Source organism: Microtus pennsylvanicus, chromosome 22 (genome assembly GCF_037038515.1).
Source record: "Microtus pennsylvanicus isolate mMicPen1 chromosome 22, mMicPen1.hap1, whole genome shotgun sequence".
Classification (NCBI taxonomy): Eukaryota; Metazoa; Chordata; class Mammalia; order Rodentia; family Cricetidae; genus Microtus; species Microtus pennsylvanicus.
Genome location: NC_134600.1, coordinates 13,701,664 through 13,715,421, shown reverse-complemented (window position 1 = coordinate 13,715,421; position 13,758 = coordinate 13,701,664). Strand labels below are relative to the sequence as shown.

At 37.2% G+C, this 13,758-nt stretch overlaps 1 protein-coding gene across 1 annotated transcript in view; it reads left to right on the top strand.

Annotated features, from left to right (window-relative positions):
* The window catches only part of LOC142839973 (uncharacterized), a 238,482-nt gene extending 225,310 nt beyond the window's left edge, over positions 1 to 13,172 (top strand). Inside the window, exons 2-4 of the mRNA XM_075956423.1 lie at positions 10,612 to 10,738; positions 11,113 to 11,168; positions 12,355 to 13,172. Coding sequence (XP_075812538.1) covers positions 10,612 to 10,738; positions 11,113 to 11,168; positions 12,355 to 12,774 — 603 coding nt within the window. The 3' untranslated portion in view covers positions 12,775 to 13,172. The remainder of the gene's footprint in view (positions 1 to 10,611; positions 10,739 to 11,112; positions 11,169 to 12,354) is intronic.
* Positions 13,173 to 13,758: the final 586 nt, after the last annotated feature.

Sequence of the window (13,758 nt, the reverse complement as noted above, 5' to 3'; positions counted from 1 at the left end):
ATGTACGATACAGTGAAGCTTAGTTCCAGAAGACAAAAGGAATTTCTGATGTGCAGAAACTTCTCAGGTGCGCATCGTGTTAGACAGTTAGATAGTACACAATCCACATCTCCTGCCATATCCCATGTAGCAGGAATCCATTTTAAATCATTTTATGCTTGTTTGGGGATTGGTCATCAGTGGGGCTGCCTTTCCCAGAAACCAGAAGAAATCATGATGGGCAGGAGAACCATTGAAAGAAATCTCCCCCACTGGAAATACAGCATCTATATCATGAGGCTTCTTCCTTTGGAAGACATCAGTAACTTAGGGGTCAGAAATAACAGTTTAAGGATCACTTTGAAAAACCTTTGTGAAAGTTGTGAAGTTTGTCATTATTTAATTTCTGTTCACTCATTATCAAAGGCAGCTGGATAACATTGGTCAAGTTCACATTTTTCCTTACCTAAGTTTTCCTTGGTCTTTTGATTTAAACTTGACAATATTTCACTGCTTCTGTTCTTTGTTTCTCTCCAACCCTCTTATTCTTTCACAAATTCTATAAACATTCTTGATTGTTGTGCATTTGTGGAAAATAAAGAAGTCATATGCCCTGTTTTTTTCTGTAATGTATGACTGTAATTTAGTATATTATTCATTTTCTTTAAAATGGTAGACCTTCACCAATTTTATTCAGAAAGTATTTTCTGTGATCAGTTTCTTAAGTTTTGGTTTTTGGTGCAGTTTACCTGGAGAGATTCATTTTTTTTTTATCTTAGATGCTTGCCTCTTTCCATTTCCTGGTGTATCTGTGTTTTATAGATGTTGCTATCTTCATATTTGCGTCTTTGCTACCTAAGTGTTGGTATGAACAATACATAATCTCCTTGAGTGTTTTTTTTTTTGGTATTTTGAGACAGGGTTTCTCTGTGGTTTTGGAGCCTGTCCTGGAACTAGCTCTGTAGACCAGGCTGGTCTCGAACTCACAGAGATCCGCCTGTCTCTGCCTTCAAAGTGCTGGGATTAAAGGCGTGCATCACCGCCACTCAGCTCCTTGAGTGTTCTTTGTGTTTCCACTGTGAATGTAGCTTTGTATTCAGCTTTCCTGTTGTAAATTGTTGGACAAACTCATTGGATTCCATTCATTTAATTGTGAAAATTTACCAGACACAAAAACTTAATTTTGATGCATCATCTCCCTAAAGATCATTTATTTCTTTATTTCTTTATGATTTGTTTGTCTTGTTTTTATCAATATTAGATAGACTTGACTTATTGGATATAAGATTCCATGTGTCTTGGCAAGTGGCTCAGCACATATTCTTTTTGTGAGTAACCTGAGTTCAGATAGTTACACTCAAGATGGGAGGTTAATAAATCTCTACTATTCCCAATCTAGCAGATCTGACAACCTCCTTTTCTGTATGTCACCTGTATACATATGCAAGACATTCTCTCCCATACACAAACATACACAAGAAATAGCAATAACCTTGTTTGCAAAGGTGCTTGTGTCTCAAAGTCAGAGCAAAGGAATTTGCTTTACATATACCCTGATTCTTCAAAAATCTGTTCTCTTGAAATTTCTTTTAAAAAGTTTTTATTTCCTCACTGGGATGCAGACTTAGATTCATTCACCAATAGTAGGTAACAAAATGTTATCTAAGTTATCCTGAGACACATTATTTTTTTATCATAAGAGAATGAAATGTTTTAATAAGCAAAACTATTTTCTACAAAGTAAAAACATCTGAAGACTTCAAGTGAAGCCTCTGACTTTTTTAGAACAGCCCTTCTCACCCAACCCATTTTCTGTCATTGGTAAAGGAGAGAACTGGAGTGTATAGGATGCCAGTGATTTCTTGGAGTTTGATTTTGATGAATATCTTGTAGTTCATGTTTAATGGACATAATATATATATGTAGATCTCTGCTTGTATTGTATTTTATAATGGTGCCATCCATATTTTTTATTTTTTTGAACCGTAAACTTATTACATCATTCATTTTCTTGAAAATTATAGACCTTCACCAATTTGTATTCAGAATATTGCTTATGCTATTTGATCCTTAATTGTTCATTTATAATAGTTTCTGGGATAAACAGTTTTAGTTTTCTCTTATTGATCTTAGGTGCTTACCCCTTTCCATTTCCTGGCATGTCTGTGCTTTCTAGTTGTTGCTATCTTTATGTTTGAGTCTTTGCTGTTTAGCTCATTGACTAGACTAATACATTGTGTTTGGTTCTCTAAAACCTTCTCATATATTATTGTGTCTGTGTGTTTATTAGTCTCAGCTGTCAACATGACAAAGCCAAGGTTCATCTGAGGGCACAACAATTAACCGTGTGCTCAGATCAGAATGTCTGATCTGTGTCTGAAAGACACCGTGTCGATTGACGATTGATGTTGGAAGATCTTCCCCTGAGTTGGCAGTGTCTCTAAGCAAGTGGGCCTGGGATGATGAGGAGAGCTAGCTGAGCACAAGACAGTGACAAGGCAAAAGAGAAAATTAGGCAACAATGGTTCTGCATGTTTTGCCTTCAGTGATTAACTTGAGTTTTGATCCTCAGCTCCTACAGTGGTGGACTCTGACTTAGGCATAACAACCCAATAAACCCGTTCATTTCCAGAGTTGTTTTGGTTAGATAATTTAATTACAGCAACAGAGATGAAAGTAGCAACAAAAAATGGTGCCTCAAAAGGGATTTTGTTGCTGCAATGGACTTGGAAATATGGACTTCGGAAGAATTTTGAAGATATCGAGACTTTAGATGGCAAAAATTCAAAAGTCAAGGAAAGCTCTACACAGTGCATAACTGACTGTTCTTGTAGAACATGAAAGCCTGGAATGTTGACAGTGCTGGCAGGCAGTGGAGCTCAGGGTCATAGGATTTTAATGGGCAAAAAGGAGTTGATCTGGACTATCAGTCCTGAGAGATCTGTGTCTCAGGGTTTTCAGGTTAAGTCAATGGCTACTGGGGCACAGCGTGACTTCCAGTTCCTGACAGATTGATGGACTCACTCACAGAGGCATTCAGGCTAATTTGTGTTTCTCTTTATAATCCCTTAGTAGTCAAGGAAGCTCAGAAGCTTTATAGGGCAACTGGTCTGAGACAATGAACTTGTATTCCCTGTATAGCCTACAATCTTCATGGCATCCGGGGAACCACAAATGTGTTGAGCCCAGAAATTGCCATTAGCTTCAGTTCTTGATAAATATATAAAAATTCTGATTGCTGTCAATAAGCTTCTTAGCATCATCTAGCTCTGGTCCCTCCAGCCCAAGTCTGTCCTCTTTCCTTGTGGGTTTATTAGGTGATATTGGTCTGGTAAGTAACTACAGGTGCTTAGAAGACTTTATAAAAATTTTCCTAGAGATTATTTTTGTGATTCTTTGGCCCCAAATATTTCTTAACATTTTCATATGCCAAGAAGGTTATTAAGGCACAATTAAAGAGTAATAGACTGATATCTTAAAAAAATGTTATTTCTGTTGGATAGTTGTTACTGCTGACTGCATTAGGTCTACAGTGAAAAAGAAACACATAGAAAGGAATGAAAAGAAAGAAAAGCATTAGATAATTTCAGATGGCAGTCCAGTGGTGTAAAAGAGGGATTTTCAAAGATTTTGCACCATTAAAGGGAAGATCCTTGCTCTGCATTGAAAGCCAAGCAATGTACCTTACAGTGCAGAATGTATCTAGCTAATCTCTTAATTTTAGAAGGCATATGCAACAAAATTCCTTATCTCAGGGCAACATCATACAGAACCTGTAGTCAATTTTGTTTAAGCTTGGTAGAATACTCCATATGATCTGTCCAGCAGAATTCAATTAGGGTTCCCTGAGAAGGGACACTGAGACTGAGGAAAATTTATATCAAGTGAAATGAAGACACAAACATAGGTTAGACCACTGAAGGCCATAGGACTGAAGGCCAGTACCAAACAGCTCCGAGTTTATTTCTTGGACAGCATATATACTGTTTTCAAGTAATGTTCAGTCTCTGAATCTCTTAAATGTCTTCCTACAGTTGTCATCAATTGAGAAACAAAATCTTGAAACAATTCATCAGGTTTCTGTTTCATCTTAGACAATTTTTTGTTTTCTTTCCAGTGCAAGGTAATTTATACCAGGCCTTTTTTTTGCTGGAATATTAAGTTGAGCATATACTGCCATGTCAAATTTCAACTGATGATCTAAGCCTTTACAATCACCTTCTCCTGCTTGCATGTCAAACTTAATAGGCATTTAAAATTTTTTTCATGGTTTTTTAACTTTATTTTATGTGCATTGGTGTGAAGGTGTCAGATCTCCTGCAACTGGATCTTCAGACAATTGTGAGCTGCCACATGAATGCTGGGAATTGAACCTGGGTCCTCTGGAAGAGCAGTCAGTGCTCCAAACTACTGAGCCAGCTCTACAGCCCTAGACAGGCATATTTTGAGCTTTATTAATATTATCTCCAAGTTCACATACTCATGGAATTATGATTCCACAATATATAATCTCCTCCAGACAAACAAGCCCTAGCTTGTTGGGGATTGTATCTGGAAATTTAGTGATTGTGTTAGTTTCATAGATTGGTGGGCTGCCTACCTATTCTTCTGGCTGGGATGATGTGCACATGAGCAAGGATTTTCTGCTTGAATTTGGGGCTGAAGCACAACTATATTCCTTTTTCTGAATGGGAGTTTATCCTATGCCATTGCATGTTGAAAATCCTTAATTTGTTACTTGAAATTTCAAAATGTGTCAGACAAGAGGTTGGCTTGAATTCCAGAAGAGTTTATAGACATTTGTGCTTTTTGGGTTATTACAGATTATGAAGCTCAAAAAATTCAGACTAAATGCATTTTAATTTTTTATTCTCTCTTTTATTTATTCTTTTCTCATACAATACATATTTACTGCTGCTTCCAGTTCCTCCACCGCTTCCAGTTTTCCACAGTCCTCATTCCCCCAGGTCCATTGCTCCTTTCTCATCTGTCATAAAATAGAAGACCTCCAAGGGATATCAAAGAAACCCTTCATAAAAATGTTCAAGAAAGGGCTGGAGAGATGGCTCAGAGGTTAGGAGCACTGGCTGCTCTTCCAGAGGTCCTGAGTTCAATTCCCAGTGACCACATGGTGGCTCACAACCATCTGTACTGAGATCTGGCACCCTCCTCTGGTGTGCGGGCATACATCGAGGCAGAATGTTGTATACATAATAAATAAATAAATCTTTAAAAAATGTTCAAGAAAACTAGGTAAAATCCCTTATCAAAACTGGACAAAGCAAGTGAATAGGAATGAAAAGGTCACAAAAATTGGCAAGAGTAAGAGATACCAAGAGTTCTACAGTTAGTAATCACACAAATACCCCAAGCTAACAACCAAAGCATGCATGCACAGGGCATGCACAGAGCTGTTCATGTTCCATAATTCTCACTTCATTTTGTCTGAGACCCTATGAGACTTGTTTTGTTGATTCTGTAGCTTTGGTTTTCCTGGGTTCCACAAACCCCCCAGATCCTACATTTTTTACCCCTTCCTTCCACAGGATTCCAAGAACTCAAGGTAATGTTTGGGTAGGGATCTATGCATGTGTAACCATCAGCTGCTGGAAGAATTCTCTCTCGTGGCATTTGTGCTGGGAATCTATCTATGATTTTAGATATGAATCATTTTTTTTTTGTTTAGTTGTATTTGGTTCTACCCTAATTCTGCAAGCAATCAAGCTCTGGTTCCTGGCTATCCTGGCAGTATCAGACATTGGCTTCCTCTCACAGCTTGGACTAAAAGTTAGATCAGTCATTGGCTGTTCACTTCACAAACTCTGAGCCACTTTTTCCCCAGTGTATCTTGCTAGCAGAACAAGTATAGTTCTAAGTTTAGTGGCTGACTTTGTGTCCCAATGCCACCAATGGGAGCCGTATGTTTTTACAGAACAAGGCTGGTTCAGCCTCTGTATTCCTCACTACTAGGAATCTTCAATAGTGTCTTTCTTGTAGTTCTGGAAGTTTGCAGTGTACTCTTTCCATATCTCCTGCAAAAAGCTCCATTATTCCTATCATCTCTCCCTCCTATACTTCATCTCTGTCCCTTGCTTACTTGATCTTTCTTGTTCCCATCCCCACCTGCCTCCAGTGCACCCACAAAATCTATTCTGTCTTCCCAGAGAAATCCATGCATGGCCCCCAGAGCCATTCTTATTACTTAGCCTTTCTGCATCTATGGCTTGTACTGTGTTTGACTGTGATTACTATGGTTGTACTTTACTTACCTGCTCATATCCACTTATAACTGAGTAAACCATTTTGATTTATGTGCTTCTGGGTTGCCTCACTCAGGGTAAAAAATAGTCGTGCAACAACACAGCAACCAAATAATTCAAATATGGTGCGGTACACCTCTAAATGGAACTCTCAGTAGAGGAATCTAAAACAGATGAGACACATTTAAAATATGTTCAGTATCATTAGCCATCAGGAGATTTCATCATAAACCTGACAGAAAGGTTAAGTTCAACAACACAAGTGACGACTAAGGCTTCAAGGATGTGGAGCAAGGGGACTCATTGCTCTTGCGGTGCAAAATTGTAAACATCCAGCCACTGTGAAAATCAATATGCAAAAATCCTCAGAATATTCAGTCAAACTACCCCATGACTCAGGTATCCCACTCTTGCGCATATTCCCAAAACTCACTCTTCCATCCCAGCACAAGGACATTTGCTCGACTCTGTTCATAATAGCCAGAAACTGCTGTGTCCGTGAGAGATTGTGTTGATTGCTGACTGATGTAGGAAGCCCCTAAGAAGGTGGGCCTGTGCTGGGATATGGAGCATTCTGAGCATGAGGTAGAGACTAGGCAAAGAGAAAGGCTGTAAGCAGTCTTAGCAAGTGTGTTTTGCCTTCAATTGTTAGCGTGCAGTTTCTGCTACACTTCCAAAATGATTGAGTGTGATTTGACACAATCAATGAAATAATCCCATTTACTGCCTGAGATGCTTTCAGTTTGAGGATTTAATCACAATAGCATAAAAGCAGGCACCACAAACAATTACAGCACAAAAGTTGATTTTGTTTGTCAGTAGAATATAGGAATGATGACTTTTGCCACAATGTGGAAGATATCAAGATTTTTATTTGACACAAAAAAGAAACATGAACATAATTAACTGTTCTTATAGAACCAGGAAAATTAAAATGTAATGGCAGAGAGTGGGTATTGAGATCATAGGATTTTAGTTGAAAATAAACTTGATAAAAAAAACCAAGCCTGAGGACTTTTGTCTGATTTTTTTTTTCTTTTTGGTTTTCCAAGACAGGGTTTCCAAGTGAAACAGTCCTGTGGTCCTGGAACTAGCTCTTGTAGACCAGGCTGGCCTCAAATTCAGAGGGATTCACCTGTCTCTGCCTCCTCAGTTCTGAGATTAATGGCGTATATCATGACCATCCAGACTTTTGTGTGATATTTTGGCACCACAATTTTTCTTCTTCTGCCTATGCACTTGAACTTTAGTAATGCCAAATTAAAAAGTAATGGGCTAATGTCTTAAATGGAATATTTGAAGCTGTTCAATGGTTATCATTCATGACTCATTTAGGAGCACAGTAAAAAAATCCAAGTAGGGCAGAAATAAAAGAAAATAAAAAGATAGTTTCAAAGGGCATTTTATGTTAAAGCAGGCAGCAATTTTCCAAGAGTTTATTATCACTACAGAAAAGCCATTACTCTGTAGTGGAAGCTTATCAAGGTGCCTGAGGGTAAGACTCTGTACACATAAACCTTCACTTTAGGGTAGCTTGAGCAATGTGACTCATAGTCTCAGGAAGCTACTTCATTCAAAACTGTCTGCACTTGTGGTCCAAGCTCGTTAGTGTTCTTTGCAATTAAGAGACCTAATTTCTCAGCATCACCAGTAATGTGTTGGTCTTGGGAACATGAGAGAATCACAATTTAAGATCATGGCTTTTTTGTTTAAGGTTACAGTTTACCATTATTGCAGGCATCTGTGTTTGGCAGAGTCAGAAGCCCAGTGAGGAGACAGTGAGAGTTCATTGCATGAAGCTGTAAAGATTGAAGCTGGGTGTGGTGTGGTTTCTTTTCCTCTCTTGTTCCTTTAGGGCCTCCCACCCAGTTGTCAATTAAATTTCACACATGGAGGCTTATTTTTTTTCTTATAAATGCTTGACTTGGTTTGTTTCAAGGCAGGTTGTTTTTAACTTAATTGTTCTCTCTACAATTTCCCCCTGGCCTTTATCTTTATTCTGTATTCCTCTCTTTATTTCTTACTCCATGGCTTGCTGTGTAGCTGGATTAAAGGCTCCTGTTATTCTCTCCTTTTGTTGCCTCTTCTTTCTGTTTTCCTCCCAGATTTTCCCTCCCATTTATTCTCTTTTCCTGGCAGCCCTGCCTGTTCTTTCTTGTCATGCGATTGGTCATTCAATCTTTTTTTTTTACACCAACCAGGTATTTTAAATAGGCAAAGCATCAAAACTTCACAGAGCTAAACCAATGCAGCAATTCCTTGCATCATTAAAACAATTTTCCACAGCTTAAGTAAATATAACACACTTAAAAATGTTATTTCACAACATACTGGGTTGCATTTTGAGCCCAAAGATGTTAAGATACCTAAGTTATGACACAACTTCCATGGAGACCTAGCTGCTTATAATGAGTGGAAGTTACCAAAGAAAGAAATGCATGAGAAGTTGCAAGGATAGGGCCATTTAAGTCAATTGAAACTGAAGCCCATACATCTGACAAGAGAGCTACAGGATTTGAGATTTTCTTGCTCTGCTTCAGTCTTGGTTCAAACTTCCCTTACAGTGTCTTTATTTTTCTCTTTTGGGATGTTAATGGTATTTTGTGCCACTGATGTTAGAAAGAGGTAATGTGTTTTCAGGTTTTATAAGATGTTGCTGTCAACAGATTGTCTTGAGTGCCAGAGGAGACATTACACATTTGGACAGTGTAGGGACCATTGCAGATGAGGATCATTAAATGTCTATCCTTGAAATGACTAACTACAATTTTTCCATTGTTGACCATGAACCAATAGTGGCCGGGGTCAGAATGTACTTGATTGAATGAACAACCTCCCAGAAAAGATCATGTATTTGAAAAAGTTTCTTTCCTTGGTGGCTTTCTTTCAATTTCCTGTGGATCTTTAGTAGGAGAAGCCTGTCTAGATGAAATTCCTCATTGTATGTGATGAGTCTCAATACCCTCAACTTATTTCCTGACATTTGTGTCTACTGTTTTGTGCTTGTCATTAATTAGACAATTTCTCTCTTATACTAAAATATTTTTGCCATCATTATAGGCTTGATTTCTATATTCTGTATATTACCTATATTCTATAGGTTAAAATAAGATATAGCAGAAACAGTTGCTATTAAGGAGTTTGGCAACTTGCTATTTTAATTTTTTTCTTTGCTTGTTGAAGTAGCCCTTACTGTGTGGCTCCAAATTCCTGAAAGTAGAGAGGGGCATCATTTCTGGCTCTATACATTTTTATATTATTGGGTGATAGCCTTGGGATATAGGATTTTTTATATGTCAACTATATGCTGCTGTGCTGTGCCTCATGCATATCTTGAATTTTAAAATTTGAAAGAGAGTATCACTCTGATTCCCAGGATACCATGTATTTATGACATTAATACTGCCTTAGAATTCTGAGTTAGTTATTGGAGGTGTATGAATTTCTTCTGGATGGTTATGCTTGATTTGATTTTTCTTAAATCAAATATGACTCTTTTATATGTCTGCATGGATATTCATTATATGGGTACCTAGTCACCGAAGTGACCAAAAGATCTCAGAATTCCTGTTCATGGAACAATGGAAAGTTGTGATCTCCATGTAAGTACTGGAAAATGTGCCCACGTCCATTCAAGACCAGCAAGATCTCTGAATTCCTCTGCCTTTTCTCCAGCTCTCTGTTGATTATTTGTGACCAACATTTATATTTCTAGTGTTTTCATCTGTCCATTTTAACTGCTTTGGTTATTGGTATGACAGATTAAATTATGGCACTTCAGATGTCTGGAAGATGAATACAGATCTGGAGTAAATGCGAAATTACTTGTAAGAACTTCAGTAACAGCCTTTAAGTTATTTCTATCCCATTTGGTTTTTTTTTCACTGTTTTTTGCAATGGAGACAGTGATTTCATGTGTACTTCTACCTGTCCTGGACCTGATTGCATAGACTTGACTGGCATTCAACTCAGAGACAAATATACCCACCTCTGTTTTCTGAGTGTTGTGGTTAAAGGCACAATACACCAATATACCCAGTGTGTACATATTACTTTTGTTTGTGTGGTCAGTAACTCTTTATACAATTTTCTCATGCATACTATATACTGTTGATTTTTTTTTTTTTACTGTTGATCTTTTTCAATACCTCTTCCTCTCAGTAGATGTTGCTCTTATGAGGTGGTATCACATACAAAGAGTACAGAAATGACAGAGTTCACTCTGCTTTTCAATTTCCCTCTAAAGTGACTGTCTAAGTCATGGAATAAGAGTGGGGAACACCAGAATCATATGACTATACTGTCAAAGAAGTATGTTTCTAACATTGTCACTGTCATGCTTTCCATTTTAAACATTTATGGTATATTTTAGGAGACAGTGACCTATGATGATGTGTATATCAACTTCACCCGGGAAGAGTGGAATTTGCTCAGTCCTTCCCAGAAGAATCTCTATAAAGATGTAATGCTGGAGACCTACAAGAACCTCATTTCTATAGGTAAAAATGAATTTCCTTCATGTTTTAAAATATGAAAGCAGCCTGGCGGTGGTGGTGCACGCCTTTAATCCCAGCACTCGGGAGGCAGAGGTAGGCGGATCTCTGTGAGTTTGAGACCAGCCTGGTCTACAGAGCTAGTTCCAGGACAGGCTCCAAAACCACAGAGAAACCCTGTCTTGAAAAACAAAAAAATAATAAAATAAAATAAAATATGGAAGCAACTTTTCCTTGGTTAAGGATGTTGTTCTACAATTTGATATAGAAAAAGAGTGAGGTGAATACAGCAGTCATAGTTCTTAGGTGCACTTAAGATAATAAGCTAAATCATGCACATTGTTCAATGATATAACATATATTCTGGTCCTGTATTTTAGGATACATTGGGGAAGACCATAACACTGAAGAACATTGGCAATGTTCTAGAAGACATGCAAGGTAATTTTCATGTGCAAGTTGATAACAATGTGCCTTTGATGAGATCACACTTTCTCCTAGAACTTTTAAACAAAAGCAGCAGTGCAAATAAGCACAGCTTTAAGTGCATAGATGGTTACTAAATCCTCACAAATCCATATACCTCAATTTCATGTACATAAGTTATTCTTCCTTTCCTATGTGTATCCTACACTACCCTTGATATAAGCTAATGAGCATAGGGATATGGAAAGATTTAACATACCTCTCCTTAAGAACAGAAAGAAGATAAGCAATAGTTCCCATGTAGAATATACCTGTTGAATTTGATTCAAGTATGCAATAATGAAGGTTTTCTACCATCATTATTATATATAAGCATTACAAAAATTCCCCATGAATTCTAGGTCTGTGCAAATACTTCTGAATGTCCTAGTTCACTTAGCAAATGTAATATGATTCAAGTATAGTAAAATTTATGAATGCAGTAAAGTTTTTTAAAGCTCTCAGTTTAATCAGCTGTCTGCTAAAATATGAATAATATCATATAAAATATTTTTGTAAATGTCAAAAGATAAACCATGAAACAAAGGAATTTATCATTATACTTATTTTCCTAGATGCAAACTGAACCCTAATTAAAAAGAAAGCATGATTTTATACAGAGTTATAAAACCTTAATAACTAATTCCATTTTAGAATTGGAACAAGTTATAAAATTAATTCATACAGATACCAAGGTTCAACAGGGTACTGAATGTAGCAAAGCTTTTAAATGTGCCAATTATCCTTGTAGGATTGAAGAAAATCAAAATGGAGAGAAGAAACTTTCAGTGTATACTCACGGTGTTAAAGCCTTGTCTTATGACACTGACCTGCTAAGGAATGAAAACCCATATAATGGAGCAAAACCCACTAAAAGTAAGCAATGCAGTAAAGCCTTTGCTTATCACAGTCATATTCAAGTGCTTAGAAAACACACTGGAAAAAAACCCTATGAATATGGTCAAGGTGATAAAGACTTTGTTCTTTATGAAACTCATCAAAGTCATTAAAGAACACATACGGGAGAGAAAGACTATGAATGCAATCAGTGTGGTAAGGCCTATGCATGTCAAAATGATCTTCAAAAGCATAAGAAAACACATACTGGAGAGAAGCCCTATGAATGTAATCAGTGTGGTAAGGCCTTTGCAGCTCAGGGTAATCTTCACAAGCATAAAAGAACACATACTGGAGAGAAACCCTATGAATGTCAGCAGTGTGGTAAGGCCTTTGCCCAGCACAGTCATCTTCAAAGTCATAAAAGAACACATACTGGAGAGAAACCCTATGAATGTAATCAGTGTGGTAAGGTCTTTGCAGATCAGAGTAATCTTCAAAAGCATAAAAAAAAAATACATAGTGGAGAGAAACCCTATGAATGTAATCAGTGTGGTAAGGTCTTTGCTGACAACAGTGGTCTTCAAAAGCATAAAAGAACACATACTGGAGAAAAACCTCATAAATGTAGTCAGTGTGGTAAAGCCTTTGCACGACATACTCATCTTCATTTGCATAAAAGAACACATACTGGAGAGAAACCGTATGATTGTAATCAATGTGGTAAGGCCTTTGCATGACTCAGTCATCTTCAATTGCATAAGAAAACACATAGTGGAGAGAAACCCTATGAATGTAATGAATGTGGTAAAGCCTTTGCGTATCAAAATAGTCTTCAATTGCATAAAAGAAAACATACTGGAGAGAAAGAAACTCTATGAATGTAATCAGTGTTTAAAGCCATGCACATCACAGTAATCCTCAATTGCATAGAAGAACACATTCTAGAGAGAAATCCTATGATTGTAATATTTTTGGTAAGGCTGTTGCACAAAACAGCCATCTTCAAAAATACAAAACATCACAGACTAGATAGAACCCCTATGAATGTAGTCAGTGTGGTTAGGCCTTTGGAGACCACTGTACTCTTCAAGGGAATAAAGAACACACAGTAGAGGAAAACCTTATGAATGTATAGTAGTGTGAGAAAGCCTATTCACATCTTATCTTCAAATGCATAAAAGAACACAGACAGGAGCGATAACTGTGAATGGAATCTGTGGTAAATCTTTTGTCACAACCATCTCCAAATGCATAAAATAAACCATCTTGCAAAAAACTATGAACTCGGTGTGTGTATTCTTCAAAAACATGAGAAAAGTCATACTATAGTGAAACTCTAAGTGAATTTAGTGTTTTAATGTTTTGTACTTCATACAGGAGTAAGACTTTTGTGTGTAATCAATCTGAGAAAGCTTATGCATATTACCCTAATCATTTGGACCTGTGGAAGAAATGGAGGGCTTATTATAACTTATTTTTTAAAGATCTTAAGCCCACACACATATAGTCAGTTAGCCAACAGCAGTTATTGTGTAGATAAAAATGGATAGTGTAAAAATCTGTTCAAGCACCAAGATATCTCTTTATTTTGTTTGAACCAGCAAACTAACGGCCAAAACTTTTTTGAAGCCTTATGGGTAAGAGAAATGGCTAGTCAAAGAAATACACCTTGGACCTGAAAGCAGAGCCAAAGGAAAGCACTTTTTCTCTGAATCTCAAAC